General features: G+C 57.5%; 6 protein-coding genes across 6 annotated transcripts; 5 read left to right on the forward strand and 1 right to left on the reverse strand.

The window, feature by feature from the left end:
• Nucleotides 1–256: 256 nt before the first annotated feature.
• On the forward strand, nucleotides 257–712 carry SCHCODRAFT_01168533 (uncharacterized protein; the record flags this gene model as incomplete). Its single annotated transcript, XM_050341157.1, has 1 exon — nucleotides 257–712. One exon carries the CDS (start codon nucleotides 257–259, stop codon nucleotides 710–712), a length of 456 nt encoding a protein of 151 aa, XP_050202842.1.
• Nucleotides 713–2,517: 1,805 nt separating this feature from the next.
• On the forward strand, nucleotides 2,518–6,329 carry SCHCODRAFT_02682721 (uncharacterized protein). Its single transcript, XM_003035973.3, has 12 exons — nucleotides 2,518–2,730; nucleotides 2,780–2,941; nucleotides 3,000–3,439; nucleotides 3,492–3,710; nucleotides 3,763–3,948; nucleotides 3,999–4,460; nucleotides 4,511–4,671; nucleotides 4,723–4,819; nucleotides 4,879–5,058; nucleotides 5,109–5,315; nucleotides 5,370–5,705; nucleotides 5,755–6,329. Exons 1-12 carry the CDS (start codon nucleotides 2,553–2,555, stop codon nucleotides 6,217–6,219), a joined length of 3,093 nt encoding a protein of 1,030 aa, XP_003036019.1. The 5' UTR covers nucleotides 2,518–2,552; the 3' UTR covers nucleotides 6,220–6,329.
• A 526-nt stretch (nucleotides 6,330–6,855) lies between these two features.
• Nucleotides 6,856–9,021, forward strand: SCHCODRAFT_02661351 (uncharacterized protein; the record flags this gene model as incomplete). The annotated part of the gene is made up of 4 exons (XM_003035972.2): nucleotides 6,856–7,284; nucleotides 7,431–7,472; nucleotides 7,524–7,656; nucleotides 7,748–9,021. The coding sequence occupies 4 exons, from the start codon at nucleotides 6,856–6,858 to the stop codon at nucleotides 9,019–9,021; spliced, it is 1,878 nt and encodes a 625-aa protein (XP_003036018.1).
• Nucleotides 9,022–9,051: 30 nt separating this feature from the next.
• Nucleotides 9,052–12,911, forward strand: SCHCODRAFT_01084257 (uncharacterized protein; the record flags this gene model as incomplete). Its single annotated transcript, XM_050340991.1, has 10 exons — nucleotides 9,052–9,294; nucleotides 9,346–9,879; nucleotides 10,008–10,057; nucleotides 10,093–10,320; nucleotides 10,908–11,076; nucleotides 11,127–11,555; nucleotides 11,611–11,865; nucleotides 11,916–12,044; nucleotides 12,093–12,409; nucleotides 12,464–12,911. The coding sequence occupies 10 exons, from the start codon at nucleotides 9,052–9,054 to the stop codon at nucleotides 12,909–12,911; spliced, it is 2,802 nt and encodes a 933-aa protein (XP_050202843.1).
• Nucleotides 12,912–15,179: 2,268 nt separating this feature from the next.
• Nucleotides 15,180–16,171, reverse strand: SCHCODRAFT_02019529 (uncharacterized protein). Its single transcript, XM_050341544.1, has one exon. The coding sequence runs from the start codon at nucleotides 16,000–16,002 to the stop codon at nucleotides 15,289–15,291; it is 714 nt and encodes a 237-aa protein (XP_050202844.1). The 5' UTR covers nucleotides 16,003–16,171; the 3' UTR covers nucleotides 15,180–15,288.
• A 437-nt stretch (nucleotides 16,172–16,608) lies between these two features.
• On the forward strand, nucleotides 16,609–19,935 carry SCHCODRAFT_02485669 (Pkinase-domain-containing protein; the record flags this gene model as incomplete). Its single annotated transcript, XM_003035970.2, has 9 exons — nucleotides 16,609–17,061; nucleotides 17,208–17,300; nucleotides 17,710–17,780; nucleotides 17,828–17,952; nucleotides 18,014–18,109; nucleotides 18,162–18,256; nucleotides 18,312–18,818; nucleotides 19,015–19,111; nucleotides 19,229–19,935. The coding sequence occupies 9 exons, from the start codon at nucleotides 16,609–16,611 to the stop codon at nucleotides 19,933–19,935; spliced, it is 2,244 nt and encodes a 747-aa protein (XP_003036016.1).
• Between the last annotated feature and the right edge of the window lie 721 nt (nucleotides 19,936–20,656).

The raw sequence follows: 20,656 nt of genomic DNA on the forward strand, positions 1-20,656 counted from the left end.
CATAGAGCATGAAGACTTCCCAGACGACCAACTTGACCTTCTCCCGGTTGCCGTACGCCAGATTGAGGCCGCGCAACCCCCTCCCCGCGATGTCTCCGCTGCTGCTGCACGCCAAGCTCTGCAGGCACTTGCGCATCGTCCTGGTTCAAGTCGCTCACCCTCGGTGCCAGCGCGTGATCGTACTGCCAATCCTCGTCCATCCACCACTACGTCGCTTCCCCCACTATCGTCACTCGGTGGTATCTCCGGCACACCCATGGGCGACGGCCGGCGATATACACCAACGCTCAACAACTCGCGGCCATATCATGACCTGTCCTCCGACGTCGAGTCAAGCGGGAGCACACAGCAACAGCTCCCCCCTCTTCGTCGGCGCTCACCGGACCAACAGCAAGCCTTACCTGCGGGACGATTCTTGGCTTATGGACGGCCTGACCTTACGGCAGATCCTCGCATGCCATTATCTCCGGCGTCATACGGCACGGAAGACTATTGTGGTGGCAGCACACAATACGACTACGAGCGGCCCATTGAAGGTGGACGAGCATCGAATATCATGAGCAACAGCCGGCTTCCCGTCCTACACGCAGCTGCCCACCACATGCAACCCCTGCATCATCGTTCGGTCAGTCAGAGCTCTCTGGGTGACAACGGGATGCAGTCAGAATCGGAGATGAGCTACATGCACTATGCGGTACGCTCTTTTGTCTGATAGATAGCATGGAAACTAACTCTGCATCTTTCAGTGAATCTCTTCCTACTATGCGGACTTGACGAAATTTCGTAGACTTATAGACATACTCTACGTTCCCCGAGCTCGCTCGTATATTACCATACTATAGTAAGCCATATCTGTTAATGTATCATCTTCGCCTTTGCTCTATCGCACCTGGAATGAGCCCCGATGGATCCCTCGCTGTGCGCCAGGTGACGGCCGGGCCGGCGACGCAATGAGGCGATGACGCCATAGCGTCTCGAAACATTTTGGCGAACAGTCCTCGCGACATTTTGCGAACACCGCGTTCGCGAAAATTCCTACGACCGTATTCGACGCTACATTCCGGCGAACTCAGCAAGAAAGTTGACGAAACAGAATAGTACTCGATTCCTGCAAACTCCGTCCGGCCGTGTACCTGCTGAGCAATTATCAGACCGTAGTATCAAAGCCTTTACGGCTACAAGCGCTGAATTTGCCGATGACTCACTTCTGCTCGTGGAAGGCGTAAGGCAACAGCCCTCCACCAGCTGGTCTTCATTTCTCGCCTCAAAACAAGGCTCATATAGCCTCTCGGAGGACGGAAGCATCTGGGTGTGCACCCTGATAGACCTCCCGGCATGAGCAAACCTCCCTTGATACTCGCCTCCTGCTTTTCATGTATGCTGTGGCTTCGCGATGCGCGTAGGAACAGCCCTCGATATCAATCCTCGCTTACGGGGGACCCTGCGTAGTTCGCATACTGCAAACGTCCTCTTGGCGTCCCATTGGTAGTTTGAAGCTACTGCAACGCAGTTAACACGTCGGCCTGCGCTGTATGACCTGCCTGTGAGATCAGTTCACCAGGAAGGGGCCAGCGTGGCAGATTACTCGCCTCATTTGAGCATAATGGCAATGCATACTCCTTGACGTCCCGCCACCAATCATCAGCGAACCAGGAAATCGTACAGCAGCGCACAGCGATAGAGTGCACGACAAGTCAGAAGCATCGCCCAGCAGCCGCGAAGACCAATTAGCCCTCGGTGGTAGACGCCGGCCAAGCCCTTCAGTACGTCAGAAGTCTGATTGCATACTCTCCTACCGAAAGCGAGGACAAAGGCAGCGCACTAGAATCCACGTTCGCGAACAAGGCGGGATGCCAAGGCGAACCAAAAGGCAGAGTTTTGGTCGACCCGACCCAACGGGTAGCTCGGCGTTTGCCGGGACGGCGCCCACAAGCGCCTCCATGTTGAACTTCCATTTGTCACTATTGCCGTTGGGTGCGCTTCGCGGATGCCGTCGGGCCTCGCTCAGGGTTTCTCGGCAATACACAGCGCCTTATCAGTGTATGCGTCGACGCGCACCCATCTGACATACGCGAGCCCTGAACGCCCTCGACAAACCCTGACGCCGCCCGCACATCTCATCTCGCCTTCAGGAAGACGTATCCAGAGAACTTCTCGTTGTGTGTCCAAGTTTCGCGCGATTACTTCCTATTGACTGCGGTCCTATTTTCTACTACTCGCGATGCTATTGCCTCTCACTCGTGATCCTATTTCCTATTGCTAGCGATCCTGCTTCCTACTGATGGCCATCCTACTTCCCATTGATCACGATCCAGGATATAACGCCAGCGCCCTGGGGTACCCGAGGTTGAAGAAGCCATAGGAATGTCGGAAAAGTCCGACCCCGCTTGTGATCCGAGCGGACCGCTGAGGCCCGCTTGCGTCATATCGCATGGCTGATAATCACTTGCAAGATAAGATTGATCGCTTGCAAGCGGACCGATGACCCCGCGTGTTCCCCACAAGTCTTGCTTCGTACAGTCGTGTCCCTTCTGTCCAGCTCAGCGAGATCTATGGCTCCGCGTCCGACCAAAGCTAAGAAGACACAGCAGCCGCGGGACTGTCGGTGCCCAAGATGTGGAGAGCTGTTCACCGAGTCAGGAATTTGGAGGCATGAAAGGGTCTGTGCCGTCGAGAATGCCGATACAGATCGCGCTGATATGGTCGAGGCGGCTGCCATGGTCAATAACGGTGCGTCTCCCGTCCCCCCGTACGTACTGTATTCTCATATCCCTGTCAGTTCTTAATAATGGTACGTATATGTCGTCCATGCCCCCTGTGTTGGCGTTGACACGCCCTGGCGATCGTGAAGCAAACACCGAAGCGAACGCGAGCATGCCATCCGAAGACGCTGAGGAAGCTCCCACTTGGACGGCTGAGGCACTTGCGGCATTCATCGCTGGTTCGTCTGTCGCTAGCAGTTGCCGCGGTCGATCAATATCTTACCGTGCCATCTTCAGATCAGCGCGGCTTCGTTGGTTCGGAGACTCCCCCCTACGAAAATCTTCCACCCCCACCAGTCGACGAACTTCCCCCTCCTCTGCCGCTAGCGGACCCCGAAACGGTGCAGCCGTCGGTTGATGATATCAAAATAGAATACCATCCAAATAGCCAGAGATGCGCTGAGACCATACCCCTGCATCGCTTGGTTCGCGAACGGGATAGGAAGCCGCCTGATCCACCACTAGAATCTAAGCCTTGGGAGAAGGGTTTTCACACTCGCCTCGACTTCGAGGTTGCTGCCTTTGCGCTCGAGGCTCAGCTGAACAATGATCAGTCAGCTTCGCTCCTGAAACTCTTGAAGCGGGCTGCCGAGCACCCTGAAGAGCTCACCGTGCGCGCACCGAAAGATCTCAGTGACGGATGGGACTTGATGGAAAAAACTGCCAAAATACCCAAGGTAAGCGTGCTGCATTGGTACCCGCTGGTGACTGGAATAACAATAATTCCAGTTTGTCACTGAGAAGGTAACTGCCACCTTCAATGGCCACACGGAGGAGTATGCGATGTACAGCACCGATGTCTGGGCATGGGTGCGAAGTATCATAACCGATCCGGCCCTCGCTCCGTTCCTGGCGTGGGATGCGCAGGAAATCTCGAAATTTGACGGCGCTGAATGGGAACGAATTCTCGACGAGCCTTGGACTGGGGATCGTTGGTCTAAAATACAGGTACGAGGATGCAGAAAGTTTCTAGCCACTGCAGCTTATCGCTGTCCTGCAGGATCAGCTTCCGAATTCACCAGACGCGAAGGCTGTATGTCTTGTCGCATACGCAGATACAGCAAAATTGTCTGGATTCGGGACCGCCGAAGCGCACCCTGTCTTCATGGAGATCGCCAATCTTCCCGCAAACATCCGCCATTCAGATCGTTGGGGCGGCGCGATTCTCGTGGGATGGCTACCCTATGTGCGTCTACCACCCATCCCCTTGTGTTCTAGCTCAACTTCGAGATATAGATCAAGGAGGACAGTGATAAGTCGGGCAAAAAGTGGTTCATCAACCTCAAGACGGTAATCTGGCATAATTCTATGGGAAAACTCCTCAAGGACATCGAGAACCATGCTAAGAATGGCGTGCACATTGAATGTGGCGATGGTATCATACGATGGCTCTTTCTGTGCATACTGATCCTGGCAGCGGATTACGAGGAGCAGTACGAGCTTTTCCTTGACCCGTATGTCGAATCTGGCTTACTTAAGTCTAGGTGTGTGATGGCACTCATTCGAGGGACGAACTGCAAGTTCCCTTGCCCCCGCTGCATGGTTCCTCAAGAGGAACAATCAGCCACGGTCACTGCGCGACGTCACCCAGTTCGGACTACAGAGTCGATGGAGAAGGCTGTTGTTGAGGCGCACGCCGCTCGGACATTGGAGGAAGGCGAGTCAATACTGAAGGAAAATGGCCTGCGGAAGGTTGTGGTATGTCACGCTCATTGCTTCATTGACCTGAATCCTTACAAACTGCATAGAACGCGTTTTGGCAAATCGAGCGCTCTGACCCCTATGACGCGCTCTCCTTTGACACGCTACATTCCTCTGCGTCGGGGCTTTGGGGCGGCCATATGTTTGAGGTGATCAAGGAGCACATAGAGGAGCTGGGACGGTCAGCTGTGGAGCGTGTAGACAAGTGGTAAGCGCAGTCCTGCGTGTCCGCGAGCCTGAGCTAACTCATGAGTAACAGTATGAACATGATGCCTTCCTGGCGTGGCCTTACGCATTTCGAGAGTGTGATGAACATCGCATTTAACGATGGGACAAAGTATGCCGATATGCTTAAGGTGCGCATGGTCTTTTGGTATGCTGATTGGGCGACCACTGAGCGTTATACACTTTCAAGCAATTTGTGTTTGCTGCCCATGTTGTCCTGACGCCGGAGAGCAGTCCCGCCGGGTATCGCTTGCTCTGTGCAATTGCTCGCTATGTCCTAGTCTACATGTTTATGACTCTCGACGTGAACACTGACCGCCGTGTCGCAAAAGGGCGTGAATGCCTTGCGAAGTTCGAGGAGGCGATTCAGGTATTTTTCTTCTATCACTGTGAAGTGCAGACACTGAGGTATCGCTCCAGGCTTACATCAAGTACGTCGAGCACGACGATGTCTACGGAGATAAGACTTGGAACTTTCCAAAAATCCACCAACACGCGCATGTATTTGACGACATCGAGGCGAAAGGTGCTGCTCGCAACTTCGGCACGAAACCCTTTGAGAAAATGCATGGGCGGCTGCGCAAGATATACAAGAACCAGACAAACTTCAAGAACTTTGAGGAGCAGGTAAGTGCACACAACTACGCCATTTTGCTTGACTGGCAGCTGATATTGATGTAGATTGTCCGCATTCGCCATCGACAGTATATGGCACAGGACGTGCAGGAGCAGCTGGAGCGCCTTGACGCTCTCCAGCGAGACGAGGAACAGAGGCGCAAGGACGAAGAAGTGGAGGATGCACGCAGGTGGCGATGGAAACCCTCTCCTTCAGCGCCGAGTGACGATGACGGCCCTAGTGGCAAGGACGACTTCCAGCGCATTGTACTAGGCTCGCCGGATGGCATGGTCAGCCTCGAAGATCTGGAAGGTTTCGTCTTCGGTGATGGGCAGGTGTTCCCACATCTCCGCAGGGAGATCTCGACTTATCTTGGCGTCAAGCTCACTAAGCACGACCTGGTAATTCCAAGCATATACAACAGCGCTTTTGTCTGACCCTCATATGCAGATCCGGCCATACAAATACCTCGAGGTCAAATATTCATCCGAAGTCGATTGGACAATCACAGCCGACTACCTCCGGTGCAATTCCGACTTCCACAACAAGCCCCGCTTCGATTTTGTCCTTCTACGGGTTGGCTCCAACGAGGACAACGAGAGCGCGGGTATTGTGGTCGCGCAGGTCCTGTACATATTTGGCTGCACGATTGACGGCATCGAGCACCCACTTATGATTACTCTCCCGTTGGATGCCCCCACTGGGACGACACTTCGCAAGGACAGAGACCTCGGTTTCATCCGGCGTCGGATGCGACAAAGGAGGGCGCAGGCCAAGGTCGAGATCTTCTCTCCACATAGTATTATTCGAGGTGCAGTAGTTACCAAGGACTTTGCCAAAGATGACGACTACCTACTCGTGAACTCCGCTGACCATGACCTCCTTCTACGTACATTTGATTGGATACCTTCCTGATTTATTCCAGTTTGTGCTTCATTATCGTTACGCTCTCCTTTGTGACTAAAAATTTATTGTATGTGATGCGGCAGTCCTGAGTCTGAGAGATATGACATGCCAGATGTTGTATACCTCTATCATATCATCCTTCATACCTATACCTCATGTCGCGGACGTAACACCCAAGTTTGTGGCCAATTGATGGCGCTTTCCAAATTGGGCGATCAATGCATTCCTTCCTACTCTCATCACCCGAACTCATGTCGTACATTGCCCGTCTCGTACACAGACACCAATCCTCATTCTCATCCAGCTCAGCGCTCCCGAACTCGATAAGCAAAGCAAAACATGTCGTGCCAAACAAATAGGGCGCATTTCCACGCACGCACCTGGCATGACTTCTGGACATGTTCAGGGTGATTTCCGCCTTCATTCATATTAATACAGGTGTGTATATGTCTCTACATTACATACTTGCGATTCAAGGCAGGAAATTCGCAGAGCAACCTAGTTAGGTGAACCAATTTTCCCGTGAGAAAATGACCCGCACGTGTAGCGGAGGTGAGTAGACTGCTTTACCTGGTCAACTGCAAGCTCAAATTTGTTTCCCACAGTCTCTGCAAAGAGACGAGCGCCCTCCACTCGTTCTCCACAATGTGCGAGTTGATTCTTCAGGTCTGGAGCCTGCAGGCGCAAATGCGCCGTGGGCAGCCCGATGCGCATGTCCCGGATCTGTTTGTTCTGGTTCACGGCATGCTCTTCACCAACATCCAAAAGAATGACTTCCAGCCTTCACTCGCTCGCCTTCTCGAGAGGCTGACCATCAACGGCGCTGAGGAGCGCGCCGAATTCTGGTGCCTCCTTGCGCGCAAGGTCTGGGAGCGCAGCTACGGGAAGAGCGGCAAGGATCGCCGCCCCGAGCTCGAAATCCTAGATGCGCATGAGGCGAAGGCGGTGCTCGAGGATGGTCGTGTTGAGGACAAGGAGGAGGCTGCCAACCATCAGATGGTGGACGGCCAGTTGTGGACACACTTCTTTCGTGGCGTTGTCGAGCTGTCGGAGCAGACTCGGGGGCTGATGTGGGTGCGGGCGAGCTCGTGGAGAAGACGGCAAGGTGGTGTGAGGAGGAGCGCCTGCAGCGGGAGGCGGAGACACGTCGTTTGGTCGGTGCTAGGTGGAACGACGACTTGATGCGGGTGGATGAGGGTAGCGACGAGTTCTCAGAGTAGACGGATGACGAGTCCAAGTCCGAGCAGGTGAAGGAGCTCAAGGTAAGGACTTCGTTTCATTCGCGTGATTCTTGCACTAATGATCCGCCCTAGGCTCACCGCAAGCGGCTGGAAAGCATTCTTTCTGTGCACCACCACACTCGTGTCCCTCATCAAATCTCATACAACCCATTTGACGCGTCTCATCGGGCTGCTGAGGTGTCCAATCTCGCGGACGTACTGAATCGTACGTCCAGTACGTCCCAACGCTCAACCAACACATTTCAACGCTCATCCAACGTGTACAATCGCGCCAACGACAAGCTTGAACACGCTAGCCTCCACCCGCATCGCCAACGTGTCATACCTCACTACGGGTGCGTTCTCCTCCAACCCCACACCCCATAATGCGTCTCTCACATCCATGGCCTCATCTACCACCTCCTCAGCTCTTCCCCCCGCGTATCACGCACGCAACTCACCCTCGGCGACGCGCTTTTCGATCGTGACGCCGGCTGAGTCGGCGTCCGTGGCCGGCGCGCTGCGCGGGAGCTTAAAGGCGGGCAAGAAGCTCTTGGAAGAGGAGAAGCAGCGCGCCGAGGACGAACGGCGCCGCCACAACATCGTGGATGTGCAGCGCTCGCATGCGACGTGGCGGTGCGCGGAGGCGAGGGCTGAGATGGAGAGGTTGCAACGGGAGCTAGAGAGGTCGCAGCAGGAGATGGAGTGCATGAAGAACAGCCGTAACGCGCACGACAATGCGGAGGTACTGGAAGACGCGAAGGAGGAGGCAGAGCGCGCGCAAAAGGAAGCAGAGGAGGCGCTCGCGGAGGTGAAGCGCCTGGATGCGGAGCTCGAGCGGGCGAGGGAGGCGTCAGCGAAGACGAGTGACGCCAAGGATGGGAAGCACGGCGACAAGGACGGTAAGGAGACGAAGAAGCTTGAAGCGGCACGGAAGGAGTTGACGAAAATGAAGAAGGAGCTGAAGCAGGTGAAGAAGGAACATGAGCAGGCGAGGAAGGACGGCGAGGGGAAGGGCGCGAGCAAGCTGAAGAAGCTGGAGGGGGAGCTCAAGCCCAGCAAGGACACCCGCGATCGCGCTCTACGCGACCTCGAGACTACGCGCAACGATCTTGACACCGCTCGCAAGGACCTCGACGCCACCTGCAAGGAGCTCACCACAACTCGCAAGGACCTCGAGATCGCCCAGGGCGAAGCCGAAGGCGCACATCTCCTCGCCTCGCAGGCCGTCGGCAATGCGCACAACGTGGTGAAGATGCAGGAGGAGGTCTGGGGGCTGCAGGAGCAGCTGGCGAAGTTGAAGAAGGAGAGGTCGCAGGCGAAGAATACGCAGGAGGAGCTGGAGTCGAGGGTGCGAGAGCGGGAGGAGTCAATCAAGGAGCGCGATGAGATGATCAAGGAGCACAAGGAGATGACCAAGGAGCTCGAGGGCAAGTTGCGTGACGCGGAGACGCAGGCGGCGGAGGTCAAGGCGTCCGCGGAGAGGGCGGCCCAAAAGGAGAAGCAGTTGGCCCGGACACGGACGGAGGCGGACAAGCTGCAGCGCGCCAACGAGCGGGGGCGGATGGGCATGGGGGCACTGACGAAGTAGAAGGAGGCGTTCAAGGTGGAGCAAGACGAGATGGTCGCCGAGCGCGATGGGCCCGTCACGGAGAAGGGCAAGTTGGCGGTGGAGAAGGGCAAGCTGGCGGCGGAGAGAGACACGGTCGTGGCGCAGCTGAGCGCGACGCAGGCGAATGTGGGCCGCGTCATGACGGAGCTAAAGGCGGCGAAAAAGGCACAGAGGGGCGGGGCGTCAGCCGAGGCGACGGTTCGGCTGCAGAGGAGCGTCACGGCGTTGAAGGCGCAGATTCGGCAGGCTAAGGTATACGTCGTCGTTGGTGGTTTTTATCGCTGTTGCTGACAAACACCACAGGGTCTGATATCCAACGCCACCAGTGCGGTCGTTCTCGCCGAGCAGCGCAGCCGTGAGTCCGAGGACCATGCTGGACGAGCGAGGGCGCAAGTGGGCGAGGCGGAGAAGGCGTTCGCAGTGATCAAATCCAGGTTCACCGAGCTTGAATCAGATGTGGATATAAGCACCACATCGCAGATGTCCGTCGATGCATTGTGGGACGTCGATGGCGATATATATGCAGGCGCGCACGACCAGGCCACTGGCGCTGTCGACCAGGACCTCGGCGCATTTGAGCAGGACCCCGACACCACGCTCTCCGATGTCAACATGTCGCAAGCTTCGCCGATGAGCCCGCTGACTCCCATTCCGCCCACCACCACTACTGAGAAGCGCGGGTGCTCTACGAAGCGTGCACGGTCGCCCAGTAGTAGCGAACCGGACTCGTCGCCTCTCGCCAAGCGTCTGCGCCGGCCGGTGGCTGCGCGTCAGCCTCCCGTGAATGTCTCGCGTCCTGCCCCTCCGCCTTCAACTCGGTTGCCGTCTCCTCCTTTGGTTCGTCAAACTTGCAGCGCAGCGCGTCGGGGACGGGCCACGTCGACGTGTTCGAGTTGTTCGGGACTATTGCTTGGCGAAGAGGAGGAAGCATCACTGCCTATGCGCCACGGCCGTGCGGCGCGTAGGAATATGATCGCGTCAAGCTTGCCTTCTCCCGTACGCGCGGCATCTTGCAGTCATGCCGAGCCTGAGGAGCATGGTCTTTGGAAGATCTGAGCTCGCTGACCCTGCGTCGGAGGTCACTGATTACATCGTGTCGACCGTCCGCGTCCACGGTGTCTCGCTTCAGGTGCAGACGACGCACGGCAACTACCTCGTGACGCTCAGCATCAGGACGGAGGAGTCGACTTTGCTGGTGTCAAGCGCAGCGTGGACGACCTCATCCTCAAGGCAGCACATCAGCAACAGGGAGGCAGTCATGTCGAGAACATCCGAGCGGTGAAGGTGGTAATTGCAACGCTGGAGTGTAATAATAAGTCGTTCATCCTTCATTTCATCCGAATGCGCTTACCGATTACCTCTCAGAGTGTCTCGAGGCTTGCTCGAGAGAGCCTCTGGCGGCAAGCGAGCGAGACCTCGCGGGACCGTTGCTGCCACGACATGTAATCATGCGTGGTGGCCCTTCATGTCTCTGCGCCCTGCCGTAGGGCGTAGCATCGCCACCATCACCAACACGCAAAAACGGGCGGTGTATGCAGGATGGGGAGACAGTCGTGTGGACTGCGTGGTAAGCATCATGCCTACAATGCCCAGGAATCTGGCTAAGATTTTACATACGGTGCCCTTTTCCCTCAACAGCGTGTCCTCTGCAATTCAATGGAGCTCAGACGACGTGGCAATAGTATCAAGCAGGTGGTGTCTCATCGCTGCTTCATGACATTCCAGGGTCTTGCCTCGCGCCCTGCAGGACGCTCCGCTGCAGGCAAGCCCCGATATTCGTGTGGCTCGTGTTGTTCTTGCACATGAAACAATATGCACTGATTTCCACGGCGTTGCGTACTGACTCGCTCCCTTAGTATATAAAGCTGCGCACAACTCGGATGCCTCAGCGCTCGCCATCTGCTTCCCAACTCGCTCGACGCTAGCACCATCGCTTCTATCAACATGCCCATCCCTTCGCTCGATGCACTCGCTGCTGCTAGACGTGCTGGACTCGACAATACATCGCAGCAGGAAGCGAAGATTGCGGAGCTGGTAAGTCTTTTGTGTGCCTCCATCGAGTGTTTTTGCTTATCCACACGTAGCAAGAGGCGTTGCGACAAGCCCAGCTGATCATCAATGGCCAGGCGCGCCAGATCTCGACCCTGCAAGAGGAGAAGACGCAACTCACCTTTCGCGTCGAAGGTATGCATGAACAACTTCGCGTCGCCAAGGACGAGAAGGTCTCCACCAACCAGAAGATCGGCAACGTTGACGCCGCAATCATGCGGGCCGACGCCGACATCAGGCTTTTCGCCCAGGTCTACACAATATTCCACGAGTTCTTCCCCAGCGAGAAGCTCCTGAAGCGCGCGCGCCCCAGCAGCATCGACCCAGCATCCGAGGCACGCTTCCACAACCACGAGCAAGACCAGACAACGTACAACCTTGGCAGTGTCGTGCTTTTCCATGACCTACTCCCAGAGACGCTGCGCGGGCTATATGAGGCGCACACCGAGCACTTCGTGCATGCAGTGCGTATTTCTTTCTCTCTTGTGCTCATTGAAAGTGTTGACATCCGTATTCAAGTTCCACCTCTACGCGAAGGAGATCCGCACCACGATCACGAACAACCTCAAGTCGACGCGGCAACACATCTTCAGGGACGTTCCCGGGCTCTCGATCGACGTTTTCAGTGACCCGAGGAACCCCGAGCCCGTGCGCCAGTGCGAGACCCTCAGGAAGCTGCTCGTAGGTGTGCTCTCCGACTACCCGGCGATTCTCTACCTTTCCGGTGACTCGACCAAGACGGCTGAGCTGTTCCTCAATGACGTGTTGGTCAAGGTATGGTGCTGATCAAGCTGGCTTTGGATTTGTTTGCTTATCTTCAGCAGATCGCGACCATCGTCTTGCACGGCAAGACTGCACTGCAAGTCCCGCGCGACAAATGGGCTGGACGCTACTACCAGGAATGGAAGCAGTCTTCGCCAACCCCTTCGTTCATCGCGATGTGCGCGGTTATGGTACGAGTCAATGATTCCGTTCTCAAGCTCGGTCTCATGTTTGTACAGGCTACCTATCTCATCAGCGGCGACCCCGCCTTTGCATCGCCCGGCGCCGAAACCGGCATCGATTATAGGACGCGTCTGCGCTCGTATAACGCGCTCCTCACGTTAGGCTGGGATACTGCTCCCATTAGGCGTGTGCGCGCCGCCTTCGACTACGTGTTCTTCAATGGTCGCACTTTCACCTCGAACAGCGAAGGAGGGGTCCTCAGGATGACCGGTATTGACGGGAGCGCGCAGCGCGCAGCTGTCCTTCATCAAATGCGTGCTGAGACGGTGCCCGAACAGTCCGCTTCGATGGCAAGTGCCACCGCTGCCTTCAGGTACGTTGATTGTTCGTATCTCTTTCATATGCCTTACACTGACACACTTCGTAGCTCAATCTCACTCGGACCTATCGTGTCGTCGATCTCAGCCCCCCATCAGCCCACAACGCTCTTGTCTGCCGTCGTCGATAGTCCATCAATTCCCGACCAACCGATCGCTGAGACGAGTCCAGCCATTCTTCCCGAGGTTTTCGACAATGGTTCTGTGGTGGCCTCGGGTGCTCCTGAGGCTGGCGACGTTCACGGTGTAGATCATGATCAGATGTTGGAGGTGGCTTCTACACGTTCCAAGGCGGGCAGTAGCCGAAGCAGTGGCCGGGGGAGAGGTGGCAAGCAGCCCATCTCTCGAGTAGATACAACCACTAGTACTGAAGCCACAGCCGCACCTCCGGCGCAGACCAAAGGGAAGGGCAAGGGCAGGAAGCGTACTGAGGTACCGGCCGAGATAGACATTGACGCGCCTCGTGTAACGCGCCGCACGACTCGTTCGGGGCGTTAGCTACTTTCCCTTCATGTGCTCACTAATACAATCGCTTTGCTTGTGACCGAATGCACCGTGATAGAACATACTGCTCGTTCAGTCGGTCGCAGGATATGTACAAGCTGGCCTGCGCGGCTTTACAGACTGTATGTGGTAGCCCAACGGTTTTCTCAGATATCCGTAGTTGTAGTCTAATGGTTTTGGCGCCGGCGCCTGTAAGATAGCGATAGGAAGGTACATAGTTCGAATCCCATAGTACGATACCAGTAGTCAGTAAATAATAGAATCCGATTACAGTTGAATGAAAGTGAACTTCAAGATCAGTAAAGATTCGAGACTAAGTAATAGAACGAGTAAGACCATTAGTAAGGGAATAGTAAGAGGGTTCAGTAAGAGGCGATACAGTGAGACGGTGACCGAGAGACCCAGCAAGTGACCAGGCTTCCTCAGGCTTCTCAACAACTTGACTGCTTGCAAGCGCTCACAAGGTCGGTCCAGATCCCAAGTTCCCGACAGGCTTGCAAGCGCCGCTCCGCTGGCAAGCACACTGCACGGATGACAAGCTGCGATGTAACTCGCAAGCATCGTGACCTTGCAAGCGCTCGCAATCACGTCAGGCGCTAAGGGCGCTTACGCCGCTTGTAAGCGGGTCCAGACTTTTCCGACAAATGAGATCCGAGGACACACATCGAGGACACACATATCAAAGCTTTAGATAGACAGGAAGCCCCGAGAGCATATGACATTGTGGGCGAGACGGGAGGGAACGGGATCCTTAGCATGAGGGTTATGGGTCCCTAGTGTGGGGGATAGAGGTCCGTAGCGCAAGGGATAGAGGCAGGTGCACACCCTACATAGAGACCATAACGTGAGCCTTGAGGGCCTTATGTGAGCCTCAAGGGCATAACGTCAACTTCGCGGTCGAGCGAGGGCTCTCGAGCTGCGTGGATGATGGAAGCGGGTGTCCAAGGTGGGAATCTGTGAGAGGATGAAGTACTGCGGGCGTGCTGCTTGATTACCGTGGGTGCTAAGCGGGTGGTGGCGGCGGGCGCGGGTACGCGAAGGTATGTGGGGGTGAGGTCAGGAGGAATCAGGATGGGTGTGGGGGATGCGCGCTGGAAGACGAAGAGGGGTGAATGAACGGACGTACAGATGCTAACCGCATTACTCGGACCGGGGTCTTCGACCGTAGGATAGGAAACGTCAGCCAAAGATCACGATGCGCTACTTGCTGGTCTAGTCGTAACACAGCTGCAAGCTCTACCGCAAAGATGGAAAGGATATCTGACGCGAAAGCGGCGTCTAAGTCGTACGCCGGCCGCTGGTCGGTCGCATTGCGCTGAGCTGAAGCACCCTCCATGAAAGCTATGTGCCCCAGACATGTTCAGACCGCACAAATGCTTGGCACGAGATGTTCTGTTCGGTTATCATCGTCGCAGTCGCGCACAAGTCGCCGGGAAGATCGTAACCGATTGGGAAGCGCGTTGTTTCCCATGGCATTGGCAGGAAGCGCGCGAGAAGTTCATATAGCTGTGGCGGCCTTGGCAAGAAGCACCGCCGTCGATGGCGGGCGTGTAGTCGGTTGATTGACGGTTGGTCGGGCTACCGCCCGCCGTCCGGTTGATCCATCTACGGTGCACGGGCCGATATTGTCCATGGAGTCCTCTGCGGATAGCCTACACGACGAGGCGTGGATGGAGTCGGTGGAGAGGCCTGTCGAGGCGCCAGCGAGGCGCGTCCATCGCCACGGACGACGCCCGCGAGACGCTGCACGTGAAGCACCGACGTGGTAGCTGGCGATAGGAGCTCGGACCAAGGACGTGCCTGATGGTTTTCGCGAGGGGGCGCGCCGCAAAAGGTCGGTCAGAGAGCGTTGCGTGGAACGGACGCTGAGGGATTTACGCCCCTCGCCGCACGGCGCGATGCCGGCTGCTCAGAAAAAGCGAACGTTGGGAGCTGAGAAAAGCGAGGCGCATGCAGAGGCGGCGCCGAGGGCGGCCGATAGGCGACGATAGCTATCGATCTGGGTCGATGGACGCAGCGAGACCGATGGGTCAGCGAGGCCGCAGCAGAGCCAGAAGAGGATGCGCTAGCCGAGCGCGATTCGTGCTCGCTGCGTGCTCGTACTCCCAAGCGAGAATGAAACGCCGGCGGTTGATTCCAGTCCGAAGGGCTTGAAGAGAGGTCGGTCAGCGGCTGCCAGCTTGTCAGCCGTTCGCGCACGGAGGGGGATTTGCGGGCGGGAAGGAGAGCGGTACGCGGCAAGCTCATGCCGCAATCCGATAGAAAAAGGTCAGCGAAGTTTTCCAAGGCGTGTGAGGGACGGTCCAAGTGGGGGGCCCATTGAAAATCGGGTGGCAGCGGAAGCAGAAGATTGCAGACGTCCTGACAAAGTTCAACATGCAAGAGGGGATGACGTCGACCATAAAGAGCTGGGGCCTGTTGGGGCAGGAGGAGTGACGTGGTGAAATGCGGAGGAGGAGGCCGGGATGGTGGCACACAGGTGGCATGGGGAAAAACAATGGATCAGGAAACAAAGAGGCCGGACGCGGCGGACGTCGGCGAGGTGGTGGAGCGATGATGCACTATCAGCGCACAGAGCACGGCAGGCGGCTGTTTGGACTGCGGTGGCTGCTGGCTGGGTGCTGCTGGGGGCGAGAATATTTACCTGGACGAGGGTGCGGGCGGCAGGCTGCTGGACGGAGGCGTATTTACGCGACGGGGAAGAACCCGGCGGCACCAATAATACATTGTGGCGATAAGAATTGAGCAGGCCGAGGAATGCCGAGCGCGCCGAGCCGCTGGGCGGCAAGAGGCCGGGCAGAATTGCCTGATGTGGAAGTGCCGGACCGGCTAGTGCGGGGCAATCATGTGGTGCGGCGCGGAGCGCACTTGACGTCGGGCTGATTACGGAAGGGTTTGGTGACCCCTTCTGCGGGATTGGATTGGATCCACCATCGGCCAAGCGTTCGTGCACCCGAACGACGACGAGGACCTGACCGTGACGGGCTCGTTTGTTTGTTGCTTCCTCTCTGTTTGTCCGTCCGACAGCGTGCTCGTCGTCTCCGACTACCACGATGTCTATCCGCGTCTCCGACCCTGTCCACATCAACCGCCATCCCCACGTCCCGCCCCAGCTTGCCCCGACAGCTCCTGCCTCGCCGCCGCGCCAGTCAGTGTTGCACCAGCAGAGGCCCGCAACGTCGCCAGGAGGCCCGCGCGCGTCGTCCTCGCCCGCGGTGTGTACTTACGCCTCTCCCCCGCAATCCTCCTCTCACAGTCACTTGCATCACAGGTCGCATTCCCATCGCCCCGATCCGACTCCGACGACTTCCTAGAGCCGCCCCCAAGTCCGTTCGCAGACGCACCTCAGCACAACAGGCGCCCCTCTTCCTCGCGCTTTCGATTCACCTCCTCGTCGCGCAAAAACTCATTCCTCTCCTCCCCAATGGCCGCCAACAGCACCCCGGCCATGACCGACTCCTCCAATCCTCCCTCACCCCCGCGCCAAACCAATTCGCCCTCGCCGAAGCAATCGCCCTCGCCTGAGCAGCACCCCCAGGGCAAGACCGGCCCTCTCCATGACCTCAAGCGCTTCCTCAATAACCACCTGCCCCACCATCACGCCCATCAGCGTGCGGCAGAGAATGCCTCCGCCCCGCGTACGCCTGGCGAACCCTCGACAGGGCGCGAGAAGGGCCTCTCTTCCGCCCTCATGCGACGCGATCGTGACCGTCCGGCTGGTACACTCGATGACGGCACCGTACGCGGCCAGCCGCCACCTCCACGGAACACGCCCTCGACTGAGCAGCCTCCGGCAGACGACGATATCACCCCAAGGCCACCACCAGCAACGCCGCCACCGTCGTTGATCAGCCCACAACGGCATCACGAGCGCCCACATCGCCACCGACGCCGTCATGACAAGTCGACCGGCGATCTTGCAGCGAAGGGTGGTATTATCACCGCGCCGATAATATCCCTGGCCGATGCGACACAGGCGCATCTGGGCAAGAAATACGGCAAGTGGGGGCGAGTGCTGGGCTCCGGCGCTGGGGGTACTGTACGCCTGATCAAGGCCAGCAACAAGAATGGTGGCACGATCTATGCGGTCAAGGAGTTCAGACCCAAGCGCATAGGCGAGAGCGAGAAGGAGTATCAGAAGAAGGTGAGCACAAGCACTTTCGCGGCGCCGTGATTCGAGGACGTGATGTGTTGGCGGCGCGATTGCTTGAGGACTTTTTGCGCTCCTGTGATGCGTGCCCGCGATCGACGTGGCTGTTCCCTGTGCTGGCGCTCACTCGTCATCTGCAGGTCACCGCCGAATTCTGCGTCGGCAGCACGCTCAAGCATGTCAATATTATCGAGACTGTCGATATAGTCAGCGACCATGGCCACTATTATGAGGTAAGTCGAAAAAGTTAGAGTGCACGCACGTTCATCGGCGCATCCTCCTCGTCTTCTTTACCTTGGCATCAGGGAGGGATGCAAGGCGGGAGGGCGACTGCGCGACCTTTCGTCGCATATATGCTGGCGATGGAGTGATATGGCTTCATCGATGCCAACATGCTTCATGAACGAGGCTCGGTACCTGCAAGGGGGCGGTGACACTACACTAGTCGCACGCGCCCTATATACTGTGCTATTCCGTCCGAAGGAGGGATGCATAGTTTCTTTCCATTGTTCGTCCTCCCACGTGATCCGTCTTCGTGTCTTCTTTGCCCGCATGCGTATTGGCTCCGGCGGTGTTCTGGAGCGGCACCGTCTGCGCTCGTGAGTAGGACGGGCACACGATGCTGATCTCTTGCCTGCTCAGGTCATGGAGTATGCGCCTTACGACCTGTTCTCGGTCGTCATGACTGGCAAGATGTGCCGTCCCGAGATCTAGTGAGCCTAGCACACTCGTTGACATGCGATCCTCTAACATCCTTCAGCTGCGTATTCAGGCAAATATGCGATGGTGTAGAATATCTGCACTCGATTGGTCTTGCGCATCGCGACCTAAAGCTGGACAACTGCGTTATGACGACCGACAATGTCATCAAGCTCATTGACTTCGGTGAGCTGGCAGAAGTCCGATTTCATTCATTTTCATGTCCACTTACAACGTACAACTATAGGTACTGCTACTGTGTTTCACTACCCCGGCAAGAAGCCCGTTTTAGCGACGGGTATTGTTGGCAGTGACCCTTACCTTGCGCCCGAAGTCTTGTCTTGTGGTGCGCGAAAACCACTCGTTGACGAGTGTCGCGATTAACCTGTCAATAGCTGAGTCCGGGTATGACCCGCGCAAGACGGACGTCTGGAGCGTGGCCATCATCTTCATGTGCATGATTTTGCGGCGTTTCCCGTGGAAGATTCCTGTAGGTCTTGCGTTGGGGATGAATGCAGGCAGTTGAGGCTGACTGTCGCTCCCAGGATCCCAAAACGGATCCGAGCTTCCGCGCCTTCGTCAATGCACACCCGGATTTGAGCGTGGGACGCGAGCAGAAGGAGCGCCAGCCGCGGGTACAGGCCCCGCAGCTTACTGTGGAGAAGGCGACGCCTAGCCCGTCACCTGGTCCGGCGCCTGAGCGGGCCAACTCGCTCGAGCCGCCGACGAAGGAGGGCTCCATTCAGGATGGCTCGTCCGCGGGGTCACCGTCTCCCTCGTCGTCGATGCACACGCCAGACCAGATTCGCGACCCGCACAAGATACAGGATGGCGCTGAGCTCGTCCCGCATGAGGGCCCGGTCACGCTTGTCGCCTTCCCACCAGGCACGGAGCTGGTGCAGAGCTCGAGCTCGGCGTCCTCGTCGGCTTCGTCGTCGTCTGTTAGCGACTCGTACGACTCCTCGTCGGCGTACTCGCGGCAGTATTCGTCGTACTCGCACACGGAGGAGTCGTCAAAGTCCGCCGATGCGAAGTCGACAAGCGAGTCGACGGTGAATGGGCCAGACGCCCAGCAGATTCGCAAGTTGCGCGCGAGCTTGCTGTTGAGTCCGATACCGGGCTCGCCGCAGGTGAAGAGCCAGAGCTTGGTGTCGTTGCCGTCAGAGAACTGTGTTCGAGGTGGGTGTTATCCGTTTTCCCAAGTTGGCTGATCCTGATGAGTCGCTTTCAGAGCTGGAGAATGTACAGTCGCCAGACTTGAGCGGCCCACGAGTGGAGATGGATCCTAGTGTGTTGACCTACCCGCGCCCTGCCGATTCGACAGAATCCCTGCCGCTCAGCCATCGTACGCCGCATCCCGAGGCGCAGCCGTTCCGGAGCGAAGCACCTACGCGCAACGCCCACGGTGTCAAGGAGCCCTTACCTCCATTGCCTATGAGGCAGTCTGTCAATCACGGGAGAGCGATGGTGTTGGACGACGACCCCAATACACCGCGCGTCACGCAGAAGACGCTGCCAGAGCATCAGCACCACCACAAGTCTGATTCCGCAAAGGCAGCTTCAGCACCGGCCGCGACCTCAGAGCAGCCGACGCCGACTGAAGCTAATGGTGTTGCGTCGTCACAAGCGAACGGAGCCGTCCCCAAGACCAACGGCGCTACTCCTCAGGCGAAGACCGTCACCACACAGGCCACCGGCAAGCCCGCCGGCCAGGCGCAGCGCAAGCGCCAACGCACAGACAGCGTCGCGACCTTCCACGGCGGCGGTGCAGAGTCCATCTTCCGCCTCCTCCCCCGCGAAACACGCCCCGCCCTCCGCCGGATGCTCCACGTCGAGCCGTCTGCGCGCTGTACGCTCACCGACCTGCTCAAGGGCCGCGGCAAGAGCAGCGGCATCCTGTGCAGTTGCGCGAGCATGGAACCTCCCGAGCCCGCCGAGGGCGCGCCACCTATGGTGCACGTCAATGGTGCCGGGGCGCCCGCGGCGCGCGGTACGGGCCAGCACTACGAAGGGTGCGCGGACCACGACTGTGACCCGGAGGACGAGGACGAGGGCGATGAGTGGATCAAGAGCATCGTGCCGTGCTCTGCGCCGGGCGTACAGCCGGACCATGTGCATATCAGGGTGACCACCGCTGAGGACAAGGGCGGCAAGCGCCGGTTCTTCTAGCGCGGCGACAGGGCAGGGCGGGGTGAAGGCGGAGCAGCGAGCGGGAGAGGATGAGAGGAGGAGGGAAGGCCTTATGAAGGTGGCGAGGGTCTAGACCGCCGCGGGGCAAGGGTTGTAAGGCGGTGTGGAAGGTGGGGGAATGGTGTCGACGGTGGCTTCTATCGGCTGCGATCTCCTGGGTTGCGATGCAGGGAGGGGAGACCGTACCTCGTTCCGTATGCTTGGGCACTGTGTCGTCGACTCGTTGCGGGCCCATCGACGGTCTGAACTCCCTTCTGTTTCATCGGCGTCCAACTCTCTTCATCTTATCGCCTCCCTCTGTCACCAAGTCCCTCTACGCAATACCCAGTTCAGCGTGCTCGCCGTCCGCCCGCCTCCCTTCCTCTCTCGCCATCGCCTGCCTGCCCGCTCACCTGCCCGTCACCGCCGCCGCCTAGACGCCAGCCACGCGCATACATACAAGAAGACAATGCAACGCATGACAGAAGACAATCACTAGAACCTCTAGCTGTACTACACTCCTACTGGTGCGCCCCGGGTGTGCTGTAACCACTGCATCCTGGGCGTGCTGTATTCTTTATTATCTATGACTTGCTTTATTCCATCCAGACGGTGTCGCTTTACCCATATCCGACTCGTCTTATTCCATCGTTAACTTCAGCCTCGATCTCTGCACTGTCTCGACCTCTGCACCTTGCACAGTCCCCCTCTGTTGACCTCG

This window comes from Schizophyllum commune (assembly GCF_000143185.2).
Source record: "Schizophyllum commune H4-8 unplaced genomic scaffold SCHCOscaffold_1, whole genome shotgun sequence".
NCBI classification, from domain to species: domain Eukaryota; kingdom Fungi; phylum Basidiomycota; class Agaricomycetes; order Agaricales; family Schizophyllaceae; genus Schizophyllum; species Schizophyllum commune.